At 43.8% G+C, this 23,705-nt stretch overlaps 1 protein-coding gene across 7 annotated transcripts in view; it reads right to left on the reverse strand.

Moving 5' to 3' along the window:
- Positions 1 to 1,826: 1,826 nt before the first annotated feature.
- The window catches only part of DCAF1 (DDB1 and CUL4 associated factor 1), a 114,047-nt gene continuing 92,168 nt past the window's right edge, over positions 1,827 to 23,705 (reverse strand). For all 7 annotated transcript variants that reach the window (XM_038409177.2, XM_043519955.1, XM_038409176.2 and 4 more), the window contains 2 exons: positions 9,041 to 9,296; positions 1,827 to 2,747 (listed from right to left, as the gene is read on the reverse strand). In XM_038409177.2, the coding sequence (XP_038265105.1) occupies positions 2,689 to 2,747; positions 9,041 to 9,296 (315 nt within the window). In that variant the 3' untranslated portion in view covers positions 1,827 to 2,688. The remainder of the gene's footprint in view (positions 2,748 to 9,040; positions 9,297 to 23,705) is intronic.

Below are 23,705 nucleotides of genomic sequence, written 5' to 3' on the forward strand. Positions count from 1 at the left end.
GACAAGCAAGTAATAGCACATGGATGCTATTAGGTCTATGACATTTTTTTCCAGCTATGAGAACTCTTCCTTCACAGCAGGGCTCAGCAAAGATGCAGCAAGAGCATGGCAACACTAGGGAGGTGTGACAGGCGGTAATGTCATGTGACCTAATTGACTGTAGGAGACAGGCCCCAGGGTGTCTTTTAGATACATACAGGGCCACAAAAGCATGGTTCTTGGTAAATGTGAATCCTGCCTGATTTTGGGGGGGGCGGGGGGGGGGGGGGAGAATGACAATGGAAAATGTAAGCCAGTCTCTGCACTGGGGAAAAGACACCAAAACAATTACCACCTACTCTGAAACTAGCACTGGGCGTTGTAGTGTGGACATCACTCCAGCAGTGAACTTATTTTGGGCTGTTTTAGTAAATGTGCTGAAAAGCCTAACACCATCATGGTGGTAAAAATGGTTCCGCTTTGTCTACACTTAGGTTTTGTACTGGTTTTAGCAGCAGTGCAGTGGCCATTTTTGGGGACAGTACCCTGGGAAGAGCACCTGGTTGGACTGATTTCTAGTCTTTCTTCCTCAACTGGAGAATTGAGGTGGTAGGATAGAGCTGATGTAGAACACAAACTGGTTTAGGGAGCATGGACATACTGAACACTTACTGCAATGCCCCCTAGGGTACATATCCTGGCACTGCTCCCTGTGGAAGATTTCAAAAAGCCCTTGATGCACTGTTCACAACAGTAGCAGCATTATGTACTACTTGTACTGTTACTAGTAACCTCCTGCTGAAGTGGCACTGTAGGCATACTGTGAGGGTATTTAGCATGCATGTAACCTGTTTGAAAGTCTTGTCTCAAGATTAAGTGGACCAAATGGTTAATTTCTCTAGGATAGACAAAGTGAATTAGCAACTGTGGGAGGGTGGGAAGAGAGTAAAGGCCATCTCCCCTTGTAGTTAAAAACACTCTACTCAGGGTAGTGCAGGCCTGACTCTCTACCTGAGCCTTGAGCTAAGGAGGAGAGAGGAGCTCACTGGGCTTCCCTGCTCTCTACTAAACATCACTCTTTGTGTGCAAACTTCCCATTTTGAATTCTAGGAATAGGCAAGAGAGCAACCCAGCTGGAGCATTGCTCTGACTCATCAGGGTAAGTTAAGAAAGCTGTAAAAGTTTTCAGAAGAGAGACTTTTTCAACCACAGCCAAGTGGTGGCATGTTTTTTGAGCACCAGGCTGTATGTGGTGGGTTCTGTTGGGCCTGGATTTTCTGTAGCTTAGAGCCAAAAAGGCACCTAACCTAGGTGGTTTTTAAGGTGGGGCCCTTGCGATCTTGTAAACAGCAGCACTTCATTTGGCTTATCTCTATTCCTCTCTGGTGTTAACATCACAATGATTTTCTGCAACAGCCCTGTGGGGTTCCGTAGTGCCCATAACAGTGTAATAAGTGTTCAGGTATATCTTAAATCACAGTAGTAAAGCAGTAAAAGTTTTGTTTCGAGGAAGACCAAGTACGCTGTTAATCAGTAAATATTTGTTTCGATCTAACCTGGTAAAAAGAGGAATCTGGAAGAGTTGTCAGGGATGTCCAAGGCATAGCTCTGGTGGGCAGCCTTAAGTGAGTGAAGGACAAGTTCTGTCACAGAACTGAACATGTTTTATGTTAACAGTTCTTTGTAATTGCTGCACTGCTCCTTCCTCCCACCTGATTTACCTTGTCCTTTGTGTTGCAACTCAGCCATTTCGCCTACAGAAGGCTGCTTGGTGTGTCCTGGGAGATACTGTGCTGTGAAATACTATTTGGGCAGGTCTGAGGGGGAATACAGCTCACAGCCATAGGTAGAGACAGGACTTGTATTTTATTTTTTTAATAAATACACTTTACATTAAAGAAAGACCTTCAATTTGCAGTTTCCACAGAGGGTGTGAAAGGGAGAAAAAAAAGATTAAAAAAAACCCTTGAATCACAGGGGGGAAAAAGGGTCCAAACTGCAATCCCAGAGCCCCTTGACTCCATGAATACCAGGGTGTCAGCCTCCCCCTCTGGCTGCTATTACAGCAAGAACCTCTGCTTAAAACAGGCTGGAGGTTCAGTTACCCCCTTGGGCTTTTCTCTAAAGGCAGGTGACGCATACAGAAGCTAGCAGCAGATGGCAACACCTGTTTTAAAAAAAAATTCTCACTTCTCAGCAATTTTAGAAACCATGATCCTCTGATTCATTTAGTACTCTGAGTAAAAATGCCCCTTTTGTTCATTTTAAACAGTTTTTCTCCCCCAAAACCTGACCCATGGTAACAAGGTACTAGATTGATACAAAGTTCAGACTCTTTTTACTATAACACCTGCCTTTTTTTTTTTTTTTTTTTTCCTTTTTTGGTTTTATATAAAACTATTTTTGTTCTTTAGGAAAGAACTTTGTACAAAGAAAATATATTCTGAAATAGCTTCAGACGTTTCCGTGGAGAGGAGAGTCTCATCTCAGCCTAAAATTAAAACTTAAAAAAAAAAAAGGCAGAGAGAAAGAGGCCTAGCCCCTGGTCTGTTTATTCAAGCGCCTCAATCTGACCCAAACAAACACAACTGATGGGCTGGAGTTCCTTGGATATCCCAAGGGGTGCTCAGAAATTGCTTCCGAGTTGGTCTCTTGTCTTCTGCGAAGGGAACTTCTCCTGATGCCAACACCCTGCGTGGTTGTCACTCCTCACTCATTCAGAGACAAGATTATGTCGTCTTCCAAGTCAGAGTTATCTGAGCTGTCAGCTGGAAAGGGGACACATGGGTTATTTGTTTGGTGTATGTGAAAAAAATGCAGCTGTCAGGCCAGCTAAGTAACAGAGCCTGTTGTGCATCAGTCAGTTACTAGAGATGACCACCACCTGCTCAAGCAAACTGACCCCAGACCAATGAACTCCTTAGCATTAGGAGCTGGAACTTTCCACCAAGAGGTTATTCATATGCAAGATGTTTGCAGAATTTATTGGGAACATATAAATGACATAACTTCATGTTGTTGGGACAGGACAGATGTGGTTTTGCAACACAGTCATCCCACACATTTCAAGAAACTATATCCGACTTTGAAGTGTGGCTTCTGCATAAGTTACTAGTTCATTATGTAGCAAACTGGACACCAAAAGCTACATTCTTATTGAACAGTTGTTGCCTTTCCAGGCACTGCACTGCTGGGACCTCATTAGTGAGGAAAGTCAATAATTCATTATATTTATACTATCATTTATAGCACCTCCCACAAAGCACTTCACAATGAATTAGCTGCACAGCACTCATTAAAGGTGACCTGCAGAGGATTTCTAAAAACCAGGTTTTTGCCCTTTTTAGCTTTGTGAAGCAGAATGAAGACATGAAAGTATTTGCCAACAGTCCCACCTCCCCCATGACCACCACTTGCTTTAACTTTAAACAGGAAAGTCCAGTCTTCCTCAGTTGTGCTGCAGGGGAGTATAAAGTGGCAGAGATGCATATCATGAGTTCTCAGCCCTAGCTGAAGTGACATGGTTACTGAATCTTTAACAAAGAGGGTCTTTCTCCTAAGTATTTGTTGAGTGCTATAGTTAACTAGGTGTTAAAAGCAGTTTTAAAGCATAACCAAAACTCACTTCTCCCCTCAGCTTCCAGTCTCTTATGACCTCTTACATTTCACAAGCTCTCCGGAGAGCCTTCCAGTGTAAGCAAAGCCTCATAAAAACAGGGACAAACCTTTTAGGCCTTTAAAAAAAAAAAGGTGGGGGAGGGGAAAAAGTAGCTAAGGGCACAAGCCTGTTTTTTCCCCTTTGTAGGTACCTTTAATATGGGTAGGAAAAATGGGTTGGCAAAACTTAGTCAAAGAAATATTTTATATTCTGAACTATCCCGTATAACAAGCTCACTGCCCTGACAACTCAATGCTGTGTTGTCTCCTCCAGCCCAACTGGAGTACTTCACAAGCAGTGGGACTCCTTTCAACTCTTTCTTTTGCTTAAAAAGATGATCTGGGAGCTATTTCCATGGTCCTGGTTTATCCAGAGGAAATGTTTATAGCAACTCTCTGGTGCTGCTGATTTCTGTGGCCAGGCTGGGCCAAGATCTCTGGCCACTTTAGGAGAACCAGCTGCCACACATCTCAGAAGTTTCAAGGGAAAGTACAAGTCAACCCACCTGCATGTTCTGCCATGGGGCAGGGCTGGGCAAGGGACAGCAGCTGCTGGGTTGAAAAGTCAGGGGAGCTGAAGGAAAGCTGAAGCTCCAGAGGGTCCCTGCCCAAAATGCTTGGCTGCCCTTTCAGATGTGTGCGGTGATCCACCAGCCAATCAAGTCTCAGCCTCTATTGTAAAGCCTAGGAGAGCAGTAGCTATGGCAATGCAATGGGAACTGAGCCACAAAGTGCTGCTGTAAAATAGCAACTAGGTTACATGGGGAAGGAGGAGAGACAACAGATCTGAAGAGTACAGAAAACATGGAGAGGAAAAGAGGCAGAAAAATAAGTTATTAATAGCAGGTGGGAACTGAATGAGAGAGGGGCATCTTGATCTCATGGGGAAAGAATTTCAGCCTTCACCCATGTTCTTCTTAACAACTCAATGTATGCCTCAGTCCTTCTTAACAAACCACTATCACTCCACTGGCCAGACAGCACAGAACCTTTCAAGATGTTTGCAAGCACTTATCTTGTCAACTGTTCTCACACTGCCCAAGTGAGACCACACAGACCTGTTATAACTGCCATGAGGGAGAGCACAACGCTTCACTGGGTCCTGTAGGGCTCTTCCATTCAAACGCTGGCTGTTCTCAACACAAACCCTTAAATCTGCAAATACATACGTCTGTAAAGAACTCACATACAAGCTTGGCAGTCACCCTTCCAGATGTTAGAATAGCAGATCACAGCTCAGCTCAACACTCAAAAACAAGTCACTCTGCTGCGAGTTGCCAGTCACCAGCAAGAGAGACTGAAATGCCCATTTTCATCAGACACTTTTCTTGCAGATACCAGAGTTCAGCCTGTCAGCAAGAGGCTTCTCCCCAGGTCCTGGATGCGAATTCCTGCTGGGCTGCTTTCTGTAGGGCATTACAAAGGGGAGATAGCCCCACATCTTCTAGGAGTGTTTTCATAAGTACATCCCAGTGACTCAGACAGTGAAGCAAGCTTCTGCAAGAACCCCAGTGGGCGCAGAAATTGCCCTGGTCCAGAAAGGCCAAGCTTCAAGCTGCTTTGTGCAGATCCCCTCCAACCCAAGCGATGCATGAGGCTGAGAGGAACATCTGCACATTTTAAAGGTTTTCACAGGTCATTTCTGAAAAGGTGACTCCTCCCTGCCCGTGACATGAGTACCAGGGTCACTCACTTCCCCGTTTTCATTGTTCCTTTAATTATTACGTCCCCACACTGTACATGGGCATACTGTGCCAAGCTTAGGGAGGGTTGTCAAGAAATACCAGTATGGCCAGTAAGAAGCTCATCAGAGGGCCTGTACCACTGGAGGGCAGGGGAGAAGAAGCGATGTGTTATACATTGGATAGTGTATCTCAAGACTGGACTCTTAAGAAGCGAATTCAAGGATCAGAGTCTCTGAGGCTCACTGGTCTCCCCACGGCTGGGAACTTGTAAAACATGGCTGCAGCTTCAGGGAAGGCAGAGGAGAAGATTATGATTAGGTAAGTACAAGATGCATGCTGGACCTGGACCACACTAGCCTGACAAAGCTGAATCCAAAAAGAGGAGCTGTCACAGGACCCAGCTAACCATACAAGTGCAACCTGACCAGAGCATGGCTGTGAAGTTCCATTCTTAGCGAGAGACTCTGAGACGGCTGTGAAGTTCCCCTGCATCTTTGGAGGGCTAGCTGCAGCTATACAAGTTCAAAGTAGAACCCAAAATCACAGGGCACCTGCTCAGCAACTTCTGAGCAGGCAGCACACTCAGTGCAAGGGGTGCTAATGCTACTCATAAATGACCCCTTTGGCAGAGGCTTGGAACTTCTTCAGTGGGCCAGATGGAGCTGTGACAAGTCCCTTTCGCCTGGTGACTCATGTAGGCCTTGTGACTGATGGCAGTGGGAAGAAGTCTAAAGGAATTACCCCACAAACTGCTTTGGCTAGTTTCTGAACAAGAGCACCCCATAGTGCTGTATCTCTGCAAAGCTGTCCTTAGGAGCACTGTATCCATAATAGCTATGTATGTACAGAGCCAGAATGCCCCCTACTCCCAAACCTGTTTCCATCCTACCCCAACTTTAGCTGGCATGGCTAGTGAGGCGCCATTCAAAACTGCAGATGCTGAATTGAGACACAAAAAGCACCTGACTCAGGTATTTGCAGAAGCACATGGGCCAGCAGGGGGAGCCAGAGCAAGAAGAGAGCCAGCCAACTGCTACGGCTGTTCCTTCTCGCTAGGCTGTGGCTCTAGCTCCCTCCCCATGGCCCAGGCCACCACATACGCAGGAAAGGGATCAGCAACTCCTGGACCCCTATTTCTTCTGCTTCCTTTCTACCTCTTCCCTATTTTCTACTACATCAAGAAATGAAGTGGGCAACAAGGAGATGGAGTGAGGGATAGCTGGGAGGGGACATGTGATGGGGTGGGAACCAGTCATGGATAGTGCTCTGGTGGAGCATAGGTGTGTGCCAGCCTGTTTCCCTTCAATGTGCCCATTGGAAAGGGGTCTCACAAACCCCCACCACCAGTGTTCACAGGCTGCAATTTCACTGCAGGGTCGACAACCTCAAACCACCAGTCCAAATCTAGATCTGAAGAATAATAAACCAGAATAAACTTGATATCACATGCCCAATTGCCATATTAGTAACGCCCCACCCTTCACCACTCTACATTCATGCCCTTCCCCTTCTATAAACCGGAGGCTGCTCAGGAATGAGTGGTGAGTTGTCTCTAATTCCCTCGAGCATCAAGAGTTGGATGATTACTTTTAATACTGCTGTTACTTGCTGTCCTCTCTAATGGAAGCCTCTGCTTTCTCTTTCCCATGTAAGCTTGGAGTTTTCTATGTGCTTCTCAGTGCTCTAGACTGAATAGTTTCTAATACTTTAGGCATCAAGTCTAAATGCTTGGCGCCCATTTGAGATTTTGGAGCCAACTAGTGATCTCTGTGACCCCAGTATTAAAACAGGTAAAGTCCTGAGCAGGAAAGATGTACTCACATTGCCTGGATGTCAGATGATCACTTATTCTCTGCTGCAGGCGCCTCCCCTTCTACTGAGACTCAATCACAGATTGATGTAAATGCCACATGTACACACTACAGCTATTTATTGGAACTAAGAGCCAATTTACTTGCAAATGCAGAGGTTTTTTTAAAGACAGTCAAGTTAAAATAAGCTCCTTAAAAGTGTACAAATTTTCACCCATTTCTGTGTAACTTCCCCTCTCCTTCCCACCAGTGTCTGCTACCTACCTGTCCTCAACACCCATTCCCCTTGCGTCCTTACAAACCAAAGTGCAGAGATGTCAGGTTCTTGTGACTTCCTTACCATTCCTACTGGGTGTTCCCTGCACAGCTGCTGAGTGCTCACAGCAGCCCTGTAGCCCCATCAGAGGAAGCAGGAAGTTAGTGGACAGGCCAGAGGCAGCCCCACAGGACTTTGTCTTTCCTCCAACAGTAAAGTAAGTGGGGTGAGGCAGATGCAGCACAGAATGCCAGTCTCCCCCTCTGGCAGAAGGGCCAGAAAGTGGTGAAAAGGCCCTGCAGGACTGAGTTTTAGTGACTTCTCTTCCTGGCACTGGTGACTCCTAAACGGAGCTTTCCTTTAGTTTCAGTTTAGGGCCCTGTCATAGGTCAACCCCACTATCACAAAATAATACCATTAAGTATGTGTTAAAGTGCAATTCATTTTTAATTAGACCTATACAAATGTCCTGTTTGGACAAAATATCTATCACCTTCAAGAGAATTGCGGACTGACTGACATACATATAAGAAAATCTCTGGAGACCTGAGGGGACATTATTCCCAAATTCATGAGCCTGATCACAGAGGAGCAGGGCTGCACTACAATGAAACAGAAGAAGAGCATGGATGAGTCTGCCAGTGAGAGACTCTGAACTTAGTGTGGAAGGCCACACCAGCTCAGAAACTGAGAACTGCCACTTGAAGCCTTCCAACCTGCCACCAGAGAGGTCAGGTTTCCATCTTGGTTCCCATCCAGCCCCATCACTGCAATACTTTTTAGCACCTCAAACATCATTTATCTTCAACACTCATGTAAGGTAGGGCAGTGCTACTACCTCCATTTGACAGATGGGGAACTGCAGCACAGACACACTAAGTGAATACCTGAGATCACACAGGAAATCTGTGGAAGAGTTGGCAACAGAACTAAGATCTCCTGAGTCTCAATCCAGTGCCACTTTAACCGCAAGGTCATCCTCTCCTGATTGTTAAGTGTTTTCAAAACTGAAGTGCTAGACAAACTCCAAAACTGTTTGTTTATTTTTTTTTTAAATGAAGTCTCTGTTTCTCCAAACCAGGAGGGAAAACAACTTCAACCTTATGCGCAGACCTAGGTTAGCATTGGAACGGTCAGGGGCAATAAAGAAGCAAGCTCAGAAACGCCATGCTGGGTTATTCTCTAAGTAACTGCAGAAGGTGAAAGTACATCAGACAAATGGAAGAGGCTCAAACCAGCAAGGAAGAAAATGGCTTCCCATTTCCATGAGGGTATAAACAAAGCAGAGGAGAGGAGAGACGAGAAGTTACGGAGTGGTCTGGGTCCCTCTGGAGAGCAGGATTTGTGAGCATACATATAACAATCCTTCACAAGGAGTTGCAAAACCTGCTTTTAAATTCTCTCAAGTGTATCTAGGAATAAAGATGGAAACAGTTTTCTTCCTAGACCTAACAAAGGTGGTTCTGTCAGACTGTGGTTGGTATTTACCAGTGATGCACTTTGGGAGGCCTAAAGCTGATTGAGTGTGGGAACTGGTGCCTTTCATCCAGGGAGGGAAGGAGAGAAATCAATTTTTCCAGAGGGAAAATTTCTCTCTTTCATATTTGTGAGGATGGTACCACCTGTGACCACCAGGATAGAAGTATACTTACTATCACCAAGGATCAGCTCAACTTCCTCATCTGCATCAGAATCCTCATCTTCACCTTCATCCCCCTCTTCCAGCAAGTTTGCAAGCTCCTCATCATCAGAGGGAGAGAAATCATTGTCTCCATCCTCACCAGCATTCTCATTGTTCTCATCCTCCTCCAGCTCGGCCTCCAACAGCTGGTCAGTGTCTAGTTCATCAAGGTCATCTGTATCATCATCATCTTCATCATCATCCTCTTCCTCTTGTTCTTCTTCCTCCTGCAGCGACAGCAGAAGAGCCCATTAGGACATGCAAAAGTATATCGGGGAATGAGGGAAATGTATATCTCCCCAAACTAAAGGTCACTCAACATTAATTGTAAACTCTACCCTCTTCACCCTTAAATCACATGATAGAGGCTAGATTGACAGCCCTGGAAAAGTCCTTTTTACCCATAAAACAGGTATAATACAAGGTAGTAGCATCGCAAGCCTCCACTCCACGATGTTACTTGCCAACATGTCTCACACGGATCTGCAGAGGGACATGAGTTCAGTCCCAGCTCTATACAATTCCTGGCCTCATGCCAGTTTTATACAGACAGCTGTTTCTTGACAACTAGACTGAGACCATTAACTCAGTCAGAGTAACTGGTATTGGTCACTGCTGACCAGGATGAGATTTGAGGTCCTGTGAAAATCTCTATTATCCCATTACCAAACCACGAGCAACTCAATCCTCAGATTATAAATTCTTTTAAAGTGGCTCAACAACATCACTAATGAAATTTACACTGTGAATCAGGGTCTCCGTTCTACCAGTGTGCTGAATGAACAGCTTAAAGAAGAGAAAACAACCCATGGGAATTTTTGTTTGTAGTGATTGAATTTCACCTGGAGGTGGATGAGGCTTTCTTCCGGCAACTCACGGAAGCTACTAGATCGCATGCCCTGATTCTCATGGGTGACTTTAATTTTCCTGATATCTGCTGGGAGAGCAATACAGCGGTGCATAGACAATCCAGGAAGTTTTTGGAAAGCATAGGGGACAATTTCCTGGTGCAAGTGCTAGGGGAGCCAACTAGGGGGAGCGCTTTTCTCGACCTGCTGCTCACAAACCGGGTAGAATTAGTGGGGGAAGCAAAAGTGGATGGGAATCTGGGAGGCAGTGACCATGAGTTGGTTGAGTTCAGGATCCTGACGCAGGGAAGAAAGGTAAGCAGCAGGATACGGACCCTGGACTTCAGGAAAGCAGACTTTGACTCCCTCAGGGAACAGATGGCCAGGATCCCCTGGGGGACTAACATGAAAGGGAAGGGAGTCCAGGAGAGCTGGCTGTATTTCAAGGAATCCCTGTTGAGGTTACAGGGACAAACCATCCCGATGAGTCGAAAGAATAGTAAATATGGCAGGCGACCAGCTTGGCTTAATGGTGAAATCCTAGCGGATCTTAAACATAAAAAAGAAGCTTACAAGAAGTGGAAGGTTGGACATATGACCAGGGAAGAGTATAAAAATATTGCTCGGGCATGTAGGAAAGATATCAGGAGGGCCAAATCGCACCTGGAGCTGCAGCTAGCAAGAGATGTCAAGAGTAACAAGAAGGGTTTCTTCAGGTATGTTGGCAACAAGAAGAAAGCCAAGGAAAGTGTGGGCCCCTTACTGAAGGAGGGAGGCAAGCTAGTGACAGAGGATGTGGAAAAAGCTAATGTACTCAATGCTTTTTTTGCCTCTGTTTTCACTAACAAGGTCAGCTCCCAGACTGCTGTGCTGGGCAACACAAAATGGGGAAGAGATGGCCAGCCCTCTGTAGAGATAGAGGTGGTTAGGGACTATTTAGAAAAGCTGGACGTGCACAAGTCCATGGGGCCGGACGAATTGCATCCGAGAGTGCTGAAGGAATTGGCGGCTGTGATTGCAGAGCCCTTGGCCATTATCTTTGAAAACTCGTGGCGAACGGGGGAAGTCCCGGATGACTGGAAAAAGGCTAATGTAGTGCCCATCTTTAAAAAGGGAAGAAGGAGGATCCTGGGAACTACAGGCCAGTCAGCCTCACCTCAGTCCCTGGAAAAATCATGGAGCAGGTCCTCAAAGAATCAATCCTGAAGCACTTAGAGGAGAGGAAAGTGATCAGGAACAGTCAGCATGGATTCACCAAGGGAAGGTCATGCCTGACTAATCTAATCGCCTTTTATGATGAGATTACTGGTTCTGTGGATGAAGGGAAAGCAGTGGATGTACTGTTTCTTGACTTTAGCAAAGCTTTTGACACGGTCTCCCACAGCATTCTTGTCAGCAAGTTAAGGAAGTATGGGCTGGATGAATGCACTATAAGGTGGGTAGAAAGCTGGCTAGATTGTCGGGCTCAACGGGTAGTGATCAATGGCTCCATGTCTAGTTGGCAGCCGGTGTCAAGTGGAGTGCCCCAGGGGTCGGTCCTGGGGCCCGTTTTGTTCAATATCTTCATAAATGATCTGGAGGATGGTGTGGATTGCACTCTCAGCAAATTTGCGGATGATACTAAACTGGGAGGAGTGGTAGATACGCTGGAGGGGAGGGATAGGATACAGAAGGACCTAGACAAATTGGAGGATTGGGCCAAAAGAAATCTAATGAGGTTCAATAAGGATAAGTGCAGGGTCCTGCACTTAGGATGGAAGAATCCAATGCACCGCTACAGACTAGGGACCGAATGGCTCGGCAGCAGTTCTGCGGAAAAGGACCTAGGGGTGACAGTGGACGAGAAGCTGGATATGAGTCAGCAGTGTGCCCTTGTTGCCAAGAAGGCCAATGGCATTTTGGGATGTATAAGTAGGGGCATAGCGAGCAGATCGAGGGCCGTGATCGTTCCCCTCTATTCGACACTGGTGAGGCCTCATCTGGAGTACTGTGTCCAGTTTTGGGCCCCACACTACAGGAAGGATGTGGATAAATTGGAAAGAGTACAACGAAGGGCAACGAAAATGATTAGGGGTCTAGAGCACATGACTTATGAGGAGAGGCTGAGGGAGCTGGGATTGTTTAGTCTGCAGAAGAGAAGAATGAGGGGGGATTTGATAGCTGCTTTCAACTACCTGAAAGGGGGTTTCAAAGAGGATGGCTCTAGACTGTTCTCAATGGTAGCAGATGACAGAACGAGGAGTAATGGTCTCAAGTTGCAATGGGGGAGGTTTAGATTGGATATTAGGAAAAACTTTTTCACTAAGAGGGTGGTGAAACACTGGAATGCGTTACCTAGGGAGGTGGTAGAATCTCCTTCCTTAGAGGTTTTTAAGGTCAGGCTTGACAAAGCCCTGGCTGGGATGATTTAACTGGGACTTGGTCCTGCTTTGAGCAGGGGGTTGGACTAGATGACCTTCTGGGGTCCCTTCCAACCCTGATATTCTATGATTCTATGATTCTTATTCCATAAATTAAACCCTTTCCAGCCTGAATGCCATTTCTGGTACAAGCGTGGTTTTATAAGTGGGATGAGGAGGATGGTGGTCCTCCCACACAACTGAGAGGATACCAGCTGCACCAACAAGTCTCTGAACTTCAGTTCCCTTTTACATTCTTGCATCTGTATCACACTCACCCACACCCCTCTTCTCCAATGGAATATTTTCGCATGGTAGGAAAAGTACCTCGCTGATCCCTGGATTCTGAGGGGGTATATGAGACACACCGTGCAAGATTTTAAAGCAGTTGGGGAATATTTGACAAACCCATCAGAGACTGAGATATTCAACCCTGCCTCTTCTTGTGGCATTGATGGATTTGGGACTGTTTCATTTTCAGAGTTATGCTAAGGCAGGGATGGCCAACCTATGGCTCTGGAGCCACATGCGGCTCTTCGGAAGTTAATATGTGGCTCCTGGTATAGGCACGGACTCCAGGGCTGGAGCTATAGGCGCCAACTTTCCAATGTGCTGGGGGGTACTCACTGTTCAACCCCTGGCTCTGCTACAAGCCCTGCCCCCACTCCACCCCTTCCCGCCCCCTCCCCTGAGCCTGCTATGCCCTTGCTCCTCCCCCTCTGAGCCTCCTGCATGCCACAAAACAGTTTATCAGGAGGTGCGGGAAGGGAGCAAGAGGCACTGATCGGCGGGGCGTCCTATGGGGGGCTGCTGAGAGCAGGAGGAGAGGCCTATGGGAGGCTGCTGACGCATTACTGTGGCTCTTTGGCCATGTACATTGGTAAATTCTGGCTCCTTCTCAGGCTCAGGTTGGCCATCCCTGTGCGAAGGGAAGAGAAGCCCCATCTTCTTTGCGCCTCCACACCACACTTTTTTAAGTCTGTCTAATACACATACATACAAATGGTATTACGACTAAAAGCAGTAGGTAAATGCTCTCCAAAAGCATGTGCATTCACAGTATAAAGGGTTACTGAGTTCACTGCCCACAGCTGGAAATATAGGAATAGCAGCAAGCCCTGACATTTTATCCATCCAGAGAGCTCTATTATTTTTAGATTCATGAAAGGCCTCCAAAGTATGTCTCTCACTCACTGGAAGCATTTACATAATTTAAAATGGGGTGGATAAAAATAGATATTAATAATAAAGAAAACTGGATTTTTTAAAATCAGTTTTTATTTAAATTAAATACATTTTTCTTTTTCAAAATCAACCTGTTTAAGTTCAAAATGACAACCTAGGTAAAGGCATAAATTTACTAAAAATTGTTAAAATTTAAATAAATAAAAAACCCAATATGCTACATCAATAAGCCCTCCTCCAATTTCAATGAGTTAAAAGATGCAGCTTTAATAAGTATGTATAGAATCAGGGGGGAATATCTAATTTTTAGGTCAACTTGAGTTTTATAAATATGTCAGAATGTCATTACTGTATTATTGTGAGCCTTTACAACTGAGTGAATGCTAATATTAATATTTTTTCAAAAGTACTTTCAGTTTGTTGTGCAGAATTAACCTTAATTACTTTTGATTTCAGTTTAGCTGGCAGGTGGACAGATTTTTTTTTTAATTAATTAGAGCTAGTTCAAAGTTGAGACACCAAGTGGGAGCTGAAAAAGCAGGAAAGTTTGTTTTACTCTTCAAATCTATGAATAAAAACCAAGTAGCAGAAGATGAGCTCTACTAATTCTAAAACCAAGAGACAAGATTTTCAAAGGTATTTAGGTACCTAGATGCAGACAGAAGCCTAGTTCTAAAGCACTTAACTCCTACTGATTTCAATTCCAATTGTTTTCAATAGGAGTTAGGTACCTAGCCTGTTTAAGCATATTTGAAACTCTCTCTAGAAATCTATCTGCTCTTTTAGGCACCAAAATATTTTTGAATATCTGGCCCACGGTGATGAGAAACCATCAGTCAATTCACTAACTACAGTATATACTTCCATTATTTAATAAATCAGCTTTAAATGCAAAATATGCTTTAATAAACTTAGTTTTTTCTTATGCATCCAATACATTTAAGGTTGTTTCATTTAACTAAAAAACAAATTTTAAAATGTTGGTTTTGTGCATTTTTAATTGAATTCCAATTTCCATCCAAATGCAGCTTGACACAAAACATAAGTATACAAAATCATCTAGTAAATAAGAAATCACCCAACCTTTTCCAACAATAAAAAAAGGTAAAAATAAGAGTACATTGAGTAATAGAATTGCTTCAATGTGTATAGATATAGTTTATCCTAGTGGTTAGCAAAAAAAACCATCAAATTTAATGGAAAAGGTACATTTAGTTGCAAACCAACAGATTTTAATGTTTATATCAACTATCTAGCATGAACTTTTAAAGAAAAAAGAAAAGGAGTACTTGTGGCACCTTAGAGACTAACAAATTTATTTGAGCATAAGCTTTCGTGAGCTACAGCTCACTTCATCCGATGAAGTGAGCTGTAGCTCACGAAAGCTTATGCTCAGATAAATTTGTTAGTCTCTAAGGTGCCACAAGTACACCTTTTCTTTTTGCGAATACAGACTAACATGGCTGCTACTCTGAAACCTTTCAAAGAAAGTAACTAAAAAGTACCAGTGCGAAATAGGATTAAAAAATCAATTATTTAAATCAAGGTTTCTTGCTTACCAGTTTAAATCATTATTAAAATCTTTGATTTAAATCAGTCCACCCTGATTTTAAACACACCACAACAATACTGACTCGGCTACACAGATATCTCCCCAACCCCAGTAAGGCAGATTCATTTTTCAAGTCTCCCATTCAGGCTACAGTTTGATGAAAGCAATGAGCCTTACACTCTCCCACAAAAGTCAACGAATTCTGGTTGTGATGCTATAATTGAGGAACAAGCCCCAGAGCCAAGAGGCCTGCATGGAGAACACCTTGCATCCAGTCCCTAGATGTACAAGTTTTTTAGGGCAGCCAGTAGATACTAAATAACTATCTGAAAGCATGTGCAGTATTGTTATTACCATGTTGGTCCCAGGATATGAGAGAAACAAGTGCGGTAATATCTTTTACTGGACCAAATTCTGTTTGTGAGGGAGACAAGCTTTTGAGCTTACACAGAGAAGAAGAGCTCTGTGTAAGCTCAAAAGCTTGTCTCTCACCAACAGAAATTGGTCCAATAAAATATATTACCTCCCATACCTTGTCTATCTAAAAGCAGATATTCTCGAACTGTGATCTACCCTTGCCAGTGGGCCACAGAAGGAAACATTTTGAGACCCAAGCCATAGGGGGCTAGGGTGCTGAGAAGGGAGGTAATTCATGAAAGGAGTGCTGCAAAGGGTGGAACAGTTGGAGAATCTCTGGTCTAGGTGGACCAAGACAAAGTGCCCTATCTGATATGACAAAGGGGAGCGCCTCAAGTAACAGAACCAAACTATACAAAGATTAGGCCCAGATTGTTAAAAGTATTCAGGGGTTGCTGCGCTCAGTGATGAAACATCTAACTGATTTAAGAGCTTAAATCTCATTTTCAAAAGGAATGTAGGCAGTTAAGAGCCTAAATCACATTGACAGCCAATGGGATTTTGGCTCCTAAGTGCCTAAATCCCTTTTGAAAATGAGATTTAGGCATTGCAACACTGAGTGCAGCAACGCCTAAATACTTATTAAAATCTATGCCTTAAAGATCCAAAAGCAGCACTCTGAATTGCACACACAAGCAAACTGGAAGCCAGTACAACTTGGAAGAATAGATGCAATGTGGTACCCCCTAAACAACTGGCAGCTGTATTCTGCGTTGATATCTGAGCAGTCTTTAAACCTAACTCTTTGTACAGGACAATGTAGTAATCTAATCCACAAGTGAAAGGCCTAGCTAACTGTGGCAGAGTCTGCACAAGTAAGAGTAAAAATGGCTGCAATTTTCTAGCCAAAATAACTGGGGACGAGGGTTTCAGCCCTGGGTGGCAGGGCTTAGTTTAAGGCCCCCTGCTTGGGGCTGAAACCCTTGGGCTTCAGCTTTGGCCCCCTGCCCAGGGTGGTGGGGCTCGGGCATTGGCCCCACCACCTGGGGCAGCGGGGCTTGGGCGGTCTCAGGCCTCGGTCCCCCCTCCTGGGGTCATGTAGTAATTTTTAGTGTCAGAAGGGGGGTGCAGTGCAATGAAATTTGAGAACCCCTGCTCTATCAGACCATTACTTGGTCTGAGTTCATACCAGCTGATTCTAATGCAGGCCTTATCTTCATCAGGTGAGACCATCCACCTCTCAGAGAAAAGACAAAGCTTTGTCATCCATATGCAGATTAAAACCCCAACTCCAACCATGTGACAATCTTCCCAATGACCACCATACACACTGGATGTGAGTGACAGACAGAAGAAAACTCTGTTCTGGGCAGAAGAGCAAATTACCCTCTGGGATCTGAGAAGAACCAGCAAAGCCAGAATCTAACCCTGCCAACATCCCCAATTTAGCTGACCAACCCTCATGGTCAATGGAGATACCAAAAAACAGATCTAGAAGAATCAAAATGCACACCTGTCTCCACTGGAAATAAACTAACAAAACTTGTGTGTCTGTGATATAACCGGGTCTGCATCTGAGGAAGGAGAAATTCAACACTCCAAAGAAACCGGATGGGCAAATCAGCATGTTGTTACCCAATTCTCAAATATGGATTAAGCACCTTACAATTACCCATTTTAGGTAGTTACATGCTGGTTTAGGCAGCTAGGTCACCACACAGATGCCTAAAATGGGGATTTAGATGCTTAACTTTGATAATCAGGCACTAAGGTTGGGACCTCTACCAGCATCTAAGTAACTTAGGTGTCCAAATGCCATTGACTTTCAATGGGACTTATGTTCCCAAGTCACGTACATGCTTTTAAAAATCCTATTTCAAATGACTTGTCAAAGGTCATAGATGCCTCTTTTTGCTCTAAAAATCTAAATAAAAACACCACATTAGTGACAGAGATAAGAATACACCAGGTGTCACAATCACCAGGCCATTAGACAATACTGCTTCCCTTAAAAATGCTGTAGTAAGTTAAAACAGAAAGAGGTTCTGTTTATGAATGCTGAACACTTTTACTGAATGTCACCTTCATAGCACTGTACCAATATTTACCCTCGGCATCCCTGTGGTATAAATATGTGAACATGCATAGGCTACCATGGGAAATCCTTTGCAATACACAAAGAAATAGGGAATCAGCTCTTCCTGACAATCAAAATATGCACAGAACCATGCTAATCTATGGCCCTTGTGATTCATGCATAAAATGCCTGCCCCACTTTTCTACTGACATTTGATAGCAAAATGCTGACTTTACCTGGCATCAACAAAAGCCCCTTGTGATGCAGCAGGGAGCGAGGAGTGTTGACCTGGGAACGTGGCAGGGGAGTTTCATTGGGGATGGCATACCTGAGAGCCTGTAACCTGAGCCAGGAGGGGGAGGGAACACCTCTGCCCAGGAAACTGGACAAAGGCTGCAGAAGAGAGGGGAGAGAGAGAGAGAGAGAGTGTGTGTGTGTGGTTTCAGTTTTGTGCTGGGTGGTGGAACGCAGGGAACCAGTCTAAGTTTCCTGCCCCCCAGAAGGACTTGACTGAGGGGTCCTGGTTGTACCCACAAGCTCTGTTTTAGACTGTGTTCCTATTGTCCAATAAACCTTCCACTTTACTGGCTGGCTGAAAGTCACGGTGAATCCCAGGAAGAAGGGTGCAGGGCCTGGACTCCCCCACACTCCGTGACACCCCTGCAGGAGATTTGTAGTGTACACTGCTAGGCTTAACTGTGTTATAAGATGAACAGGAAACAAGATGAAATAATAAGTAACGGGCATTGTAAAAAAAAAAAAAAAAAAGACCCTGCCCAATGTTAACCAAAATGCATCTACACAGAGATTTGAACTGTTTTAGTGAAAGTGATGCAAACCCCTGTGTGGACACAGGGAGCGTTGTAAGCAAGACACGAGAAGTAATTCTTCTGCTCTACTCCATGCTAGGCCTCAGCTGGAGTATTATGTCCAGTTCTGGGCATCACATTTCAGGAAGGATGTGGACAAATTGGAGAAAGTCCAGAGAAGAGCGACAAAAATGATTAAAGGTCTAGAAAACATGATCTATGAGGGAAGATTGAAAACACTGGGTTTATTTAGTATAGAAAAGAGAAGAATGAGAGGGGACATGATAACAGTTTTCAAGTATGTAAAAGGCTGTTACAAGGAGGAGGGAGAAAAATTGTTCTTCTTAACCTCTGAGGATAGGACAACAGGCAATAGGTTTAAATTGAAACAAGGGGTTTAGACTGGATATTAGGAAAAACTTCCTAACTATCAGGATGGTTAAGAACGGGAATAAATTGCCTGGGGAGGTTGTGGAATATCCATCATTGGAGATTTTTAAGAGCAGGTTAGACAAACACCTGTCAGGGATGGTCTAGGTAATACTTAGTCCTGCCATGAGTGCAGGGGACTGGACTAGATGACCTCTCAAGGCCCTTCCAGTCCTATGATTCTATGACACTTATCTCAAGTTAGTTTAACCTAATTGACTAAAGCTCAACTGAAATAAGAGTGTCCACACAGGAGTTTGTATCAGTTTAACTAAAATGTTTTAAAATCAATCACATCTTAAAACTAAATTGGTGAACTCTGCATATAAACTAAGGTGGCAACGGCAGTACCAGCTTCCTAACAAAGCTCTCCTTTAGCAAGGGCAGATCAGCATTTGTAATCAAGCTGATACAAGACTGGAACAAAACTGAAGGCATCATGAATTTTGCTCAAAGAAATTCCTTCCCTCCTGAAGTCCAGCATCCCATACCAGCAACACCCATGGAAGGTGCACTTCACTTTACAGTCAAGTATAATAATAATAATAGGATTCCATATGATTTAACACTCTTATTGGCCCATGTTAGTACAACATCAAGCTTCATAAATACAACTAATAGATCCAATCATGCTGGTCTGGAGTAGCTCATCAAGATGGATATCATCTTCAGCTCCAGAATTTCACCTTTTATTTAAAAAAAATTAAATCTCTAGCCCTTATGGTTGTAAAGAACCACCTTTAAAATGTGACCTGAGTGTAAAAAGACACAGGTGATATCTGCCTGAGTCCTCAGACAGCCAGAAATGAGAGATCTATAGGAAGGATTATTGTTCCGATTCATCACAAGTGGGTATTGACAACGAAGCCTAATGACAACTTTAAATGCCAGTATTGTTTCTTTTTCTTGTACAATGTCGTCAGCAGTGAACTAAAATCTTACTATTTTTAGTAACCGATCTGACCCCTGAAAACTAGATTGCAAAAATAAGTGAACCCAAGAGGGATTATTATTATTACTACTACTACGATTCATGAATTCCCAAAATTCAGTTATTCACAAGGTGTCCCCTAGTCATTAGTACAAGTTAGCAAGATGCTATTGTATTTCCAACTCAAACATGGAGATAACGAAAAGCAAGCTGCCCCACTATCACACAAGATGCCAGCTACAACCTCAAAAAATATATATATTTTCTTAAATAAAAACCTTTCATTCATTCTATTCCAGGTACTGCTGTCATTATGATGGGAGAATAGCAGTGCTATTCAGATCTGCTTTGGGGATGAATCAGGGTTGTGTAGTGCACAAGACTATTGTCTGCAGAATCTCTGCCTTGTTTGTTGCAAAAGTTGGAAGGTGTGTAGTGAAGGAGGCAAGAGACTGCAAGAAGTAAAAGAACAGTCTCATGATAAAGGCAGTTGAATGCTGCTCTGGAGAATTGGACTGTCCCTGCCTCCGCCACAGAGTTCCTATGTGATGGTAGGCAAGTCACTTAATCCAAACTCATCACATGTGATCACTATTACTAATTGCATGCTCCGCATTTTCTGGGTGTCTGACTTGACACCCTGAGGACTAGTCTGCAGAAGCGCTGAGAACTCAAAGTTGCAAATAAAATCAGTTGGATCTGTTTTGAACATATAAAGTACTATAAAATGCTAAGTGCTGGGAAAAATCAGGTCCTACGTGCCTCAAATCGGGCAGCCCAAAAGGAGTGGATCATTTTGTCCTTAATCTCTGTGCCTCAGTTCCCCACCTGTAAAATGTGGATAATACCTCCTCATCTCACAGAGGTGGGGTGAAAATAAATTCATTAATATTTATGAAACACTCAGATATTGTAGTGATGGGCACCTCAGCAAAGCCCATGAGGAAATTAACAATTCTGTCTTCACATTAGGGTTTGGACAGTGTGCAGCAAATAAGGTGTAAGGCCATACATTGAACAATGAGAAAAAAAAATATTGAATAGCTGCTCATTAAGTAAGCACCGTCCATCCTGTGCACTGAATGAGGCAGGCATACTATGGAAAAGTAGTATGTAATTATGTAATTAAAGACTATCATAACGCATACTCCCAAGAGGGCCAAAGAAAGATTTTCATGGATATCCTTTATTGTGGCATTTCCAAACTTTTCAGTGTTTGACTTTGTATCCTTAATAATATTATTTAAACAGTTTTTTGTGTAATATCCTAGGTTTAAAAAAACAAAATTAAAAAGCTAATTCTATCATGTAGCATCATATCGACACCCACATGGTTCAGCAGCGGGCACGGAACCTTTAGATCGACCACTTTTGCTAGTGATAGCAATGGTGGGCTGTCATCCTCTACATGGACCAGCACTAGAGGGGGATGGAACACTTTGCCAGTGGGTTCCACAGATACTTGTAAGACTTGGGTTCCATTCCATGCTCTGGAGGGAAAAATTCTCTAGTGGACACAGGCTCTTTTTGACTGTTCCTCCCACAATCTTAACCCCCTTTTGTCCCAGTCCCTTGAATCTATACCTCTTTCAGTCCTGTTTCTTCCCCACCCCAATCCCTTGTCCCAGTCCTGTTCTTTTCACCCATCCCGGTCTCCACTCCTCAAGCTTCCCATCCCACCTCCTCATCTCAACTAACCCTTTGCCCCCAAATCTCTCTCCCCAGGCTCTTCAATTTCAGTACCTCCTACAGCTCCTTGTACCAGTCCCTTTGTCCAGCCAGTCCAAGTTCTCCCCCAACATCCCAACTCATCAGATCCAGCTCCCCTCCCTCCACCCACACCTCCTTCCCCCCATCCCAGTGTTCCACAGTGCCAGTCTTGCCCAATCAGACCCAACCCATTGCCTCCTCCTACCCCCGGTTCCCAGACCAGTCTCCACCGCTATCTCAGAGTCCCAGCTCCCAGTCTCCTTGCACAACCATTCTGTCTCCCCTGACTTACTCCAACTCCCAGTCCCAACCTCCCCTCTGTGACAGATGGGGGACATGTCCATGTCAAACTACTCCCAATTTACTCCCACTCCCCGCACCGGAAGTTCTGGCTGCTGCCCACTCTGCATTTAAATAAGGCAGCTTCCTCTTCCGCACTGCCTGGACCAGCAAGCTGGTCGATTATTTTCTCTCCTCTGGTCTCAGTTTATGTGCTCTCAGTTCAGGTGCTCAGACCAGCAGCAGCCCAGAAATGTCTTACTCTGTCCCAGGGTCCAGCACACTCAGTGTGGTCAGAATCTTCAGAGAATTTAGCTGCTAAAATCTAAAAAGACTTTACTGAGCACATACAAACTGATTTTTTCAAAGGCCAAATTTGGGTTGATTTTCACAGGGATGGTAAAAGGCACATCCCTAATACAAAGGGCATGCCCTGACAAATTTCAAGTTGCTGCTCCAAAAATGGGAGTGCTAGAGCTTTGCAAAGAAAAGATTGTTTAGATTCCTCCCTCGCCCCCCCCCCCCCAAAAAATGGCAAAACAGCATATTTTTCCTCAGCCCCATTCTTGGAAATGGCTGAAATTTCAACAAAAAATCTTCAGTCCACTCTGCGTGTAAAGTTTTCAGCAAAAACCATGAGACGTTTGGCAAAATTATAAACAATTAAAATCAGGGTCTTGTAATGGGAAAGGTGGGTAACCTTAATAAGATGCAGTGCTCTTAACTATATATTTTAGACCTCCCAAAGAGATACTACGATGGAATGAAAAACGAAGGCTAAGATATTTAAGTGAACTTTTAAGTGAGTCTCAAAGACTTTTTCCAGGCCCCAAGGCTTCTTTGAGAATCTGTCTGATCTATCAAAACCTTTAAATCACTATATTAAAAATGCTCAATCATGAACAGTGTAGTCTCTTCCTGTGCCCATGTACTATTATGATAAGAATTAAGAGAGTTAACACATGAGCTACAACTAATAAATTGGCTATTTACATGTCATTATGGAGAGATCTGGGATTTACTGCAGAGAGCCAGATTTAAAGGAATAAAGAATATAAAGAAAACAAGAGAAGCTGTAGATTTAAAATGTGGGATGAAAAAGGGATGGATTGCAAAGGATCAAGGCAAAATCATCTTAAAACAGATTTCTGGAGAGAGTAAGCTATCACAGCAAGGGAACACAAAGGCTATGTCTACACTACAGCCGGATTGATGCTCCGGCAACCGATGTACAGGGAGTCGATTTAGCGGGTCTAGTGAAGACCCACCAAATCAACTGCAGATCACTCTCTGGTCGACTCTGGTACTCCACCCCGAATGAGAAGAGTAAGGTAAGTCGACAGAAGAGTGTTTCTCGTCAACCCAGCGCAGCGTAGGCACCACAGTAAGTCGACCTAAGCTACATCGACTCCAACTACGTTATTCATGTAGCTAGAATAGCGTAATTTGGGCCGACTTACTGTGGTAGGTAGACAGACAAAGAGCATCAAAAATAATATACGTTCATATACCAGAACAAAATTACATCTTAGATATTACCAAACCAAATGGTCACTACAGAAAGTTAAACACTTATTATGCACTAAGAAAACCAAAGTTCGGGGAAGAAGGAGGAATGTTTTACATTAGCATTTAGTAACAAGAGAACCACACTTAGGACTTACCTACACTGGGATATATACCAGCACACTGCTACAGTTATACCTATATAGCTCCCTGTATAGACACTGTTATTCTGGAGTAAGAGGATGTTTTTCAAGTTTAGTGTATATTGCTCTGAAAGTGGTTTAACCTAAACCAGAAAACGAGCATTAACTCTGAAATGAAGGTGTCTACACAGGGAGATATACAGTCACAGTACAGTTGTACCAGTATAATTATGCCAGTATATTTCCCGGTGTAGACAAAACCTCAGTATAAAAGAAGCTTGTCAAGGAGTTTTCCAGATGTTATCAGTCTCCTGAGCTCAGTATCCAGAAAAGATATTGTTTTGCTAGTAGATTTGGAAAAACCACAAACTTACCAACAATGCAGATAATGAAGTCTAAAACTGAGGAAAG

The sequence above is a fragment of the Dermochelys coriacea genome, chromosome 7 (assembly GCF_009764565.3).
Source record: "Dermochelys coriacea isolate rDerCor1 chromosome 7, rDerCor1.pri.v4, whole genome shotgun sequence".
Classification (NCBI taxonomy): domain Eukaryota; kingdom Metazoa; phylum Chordata; order Testudines; family Dermochelyidae; genus Dermochelys; species Dermochelys coriacea.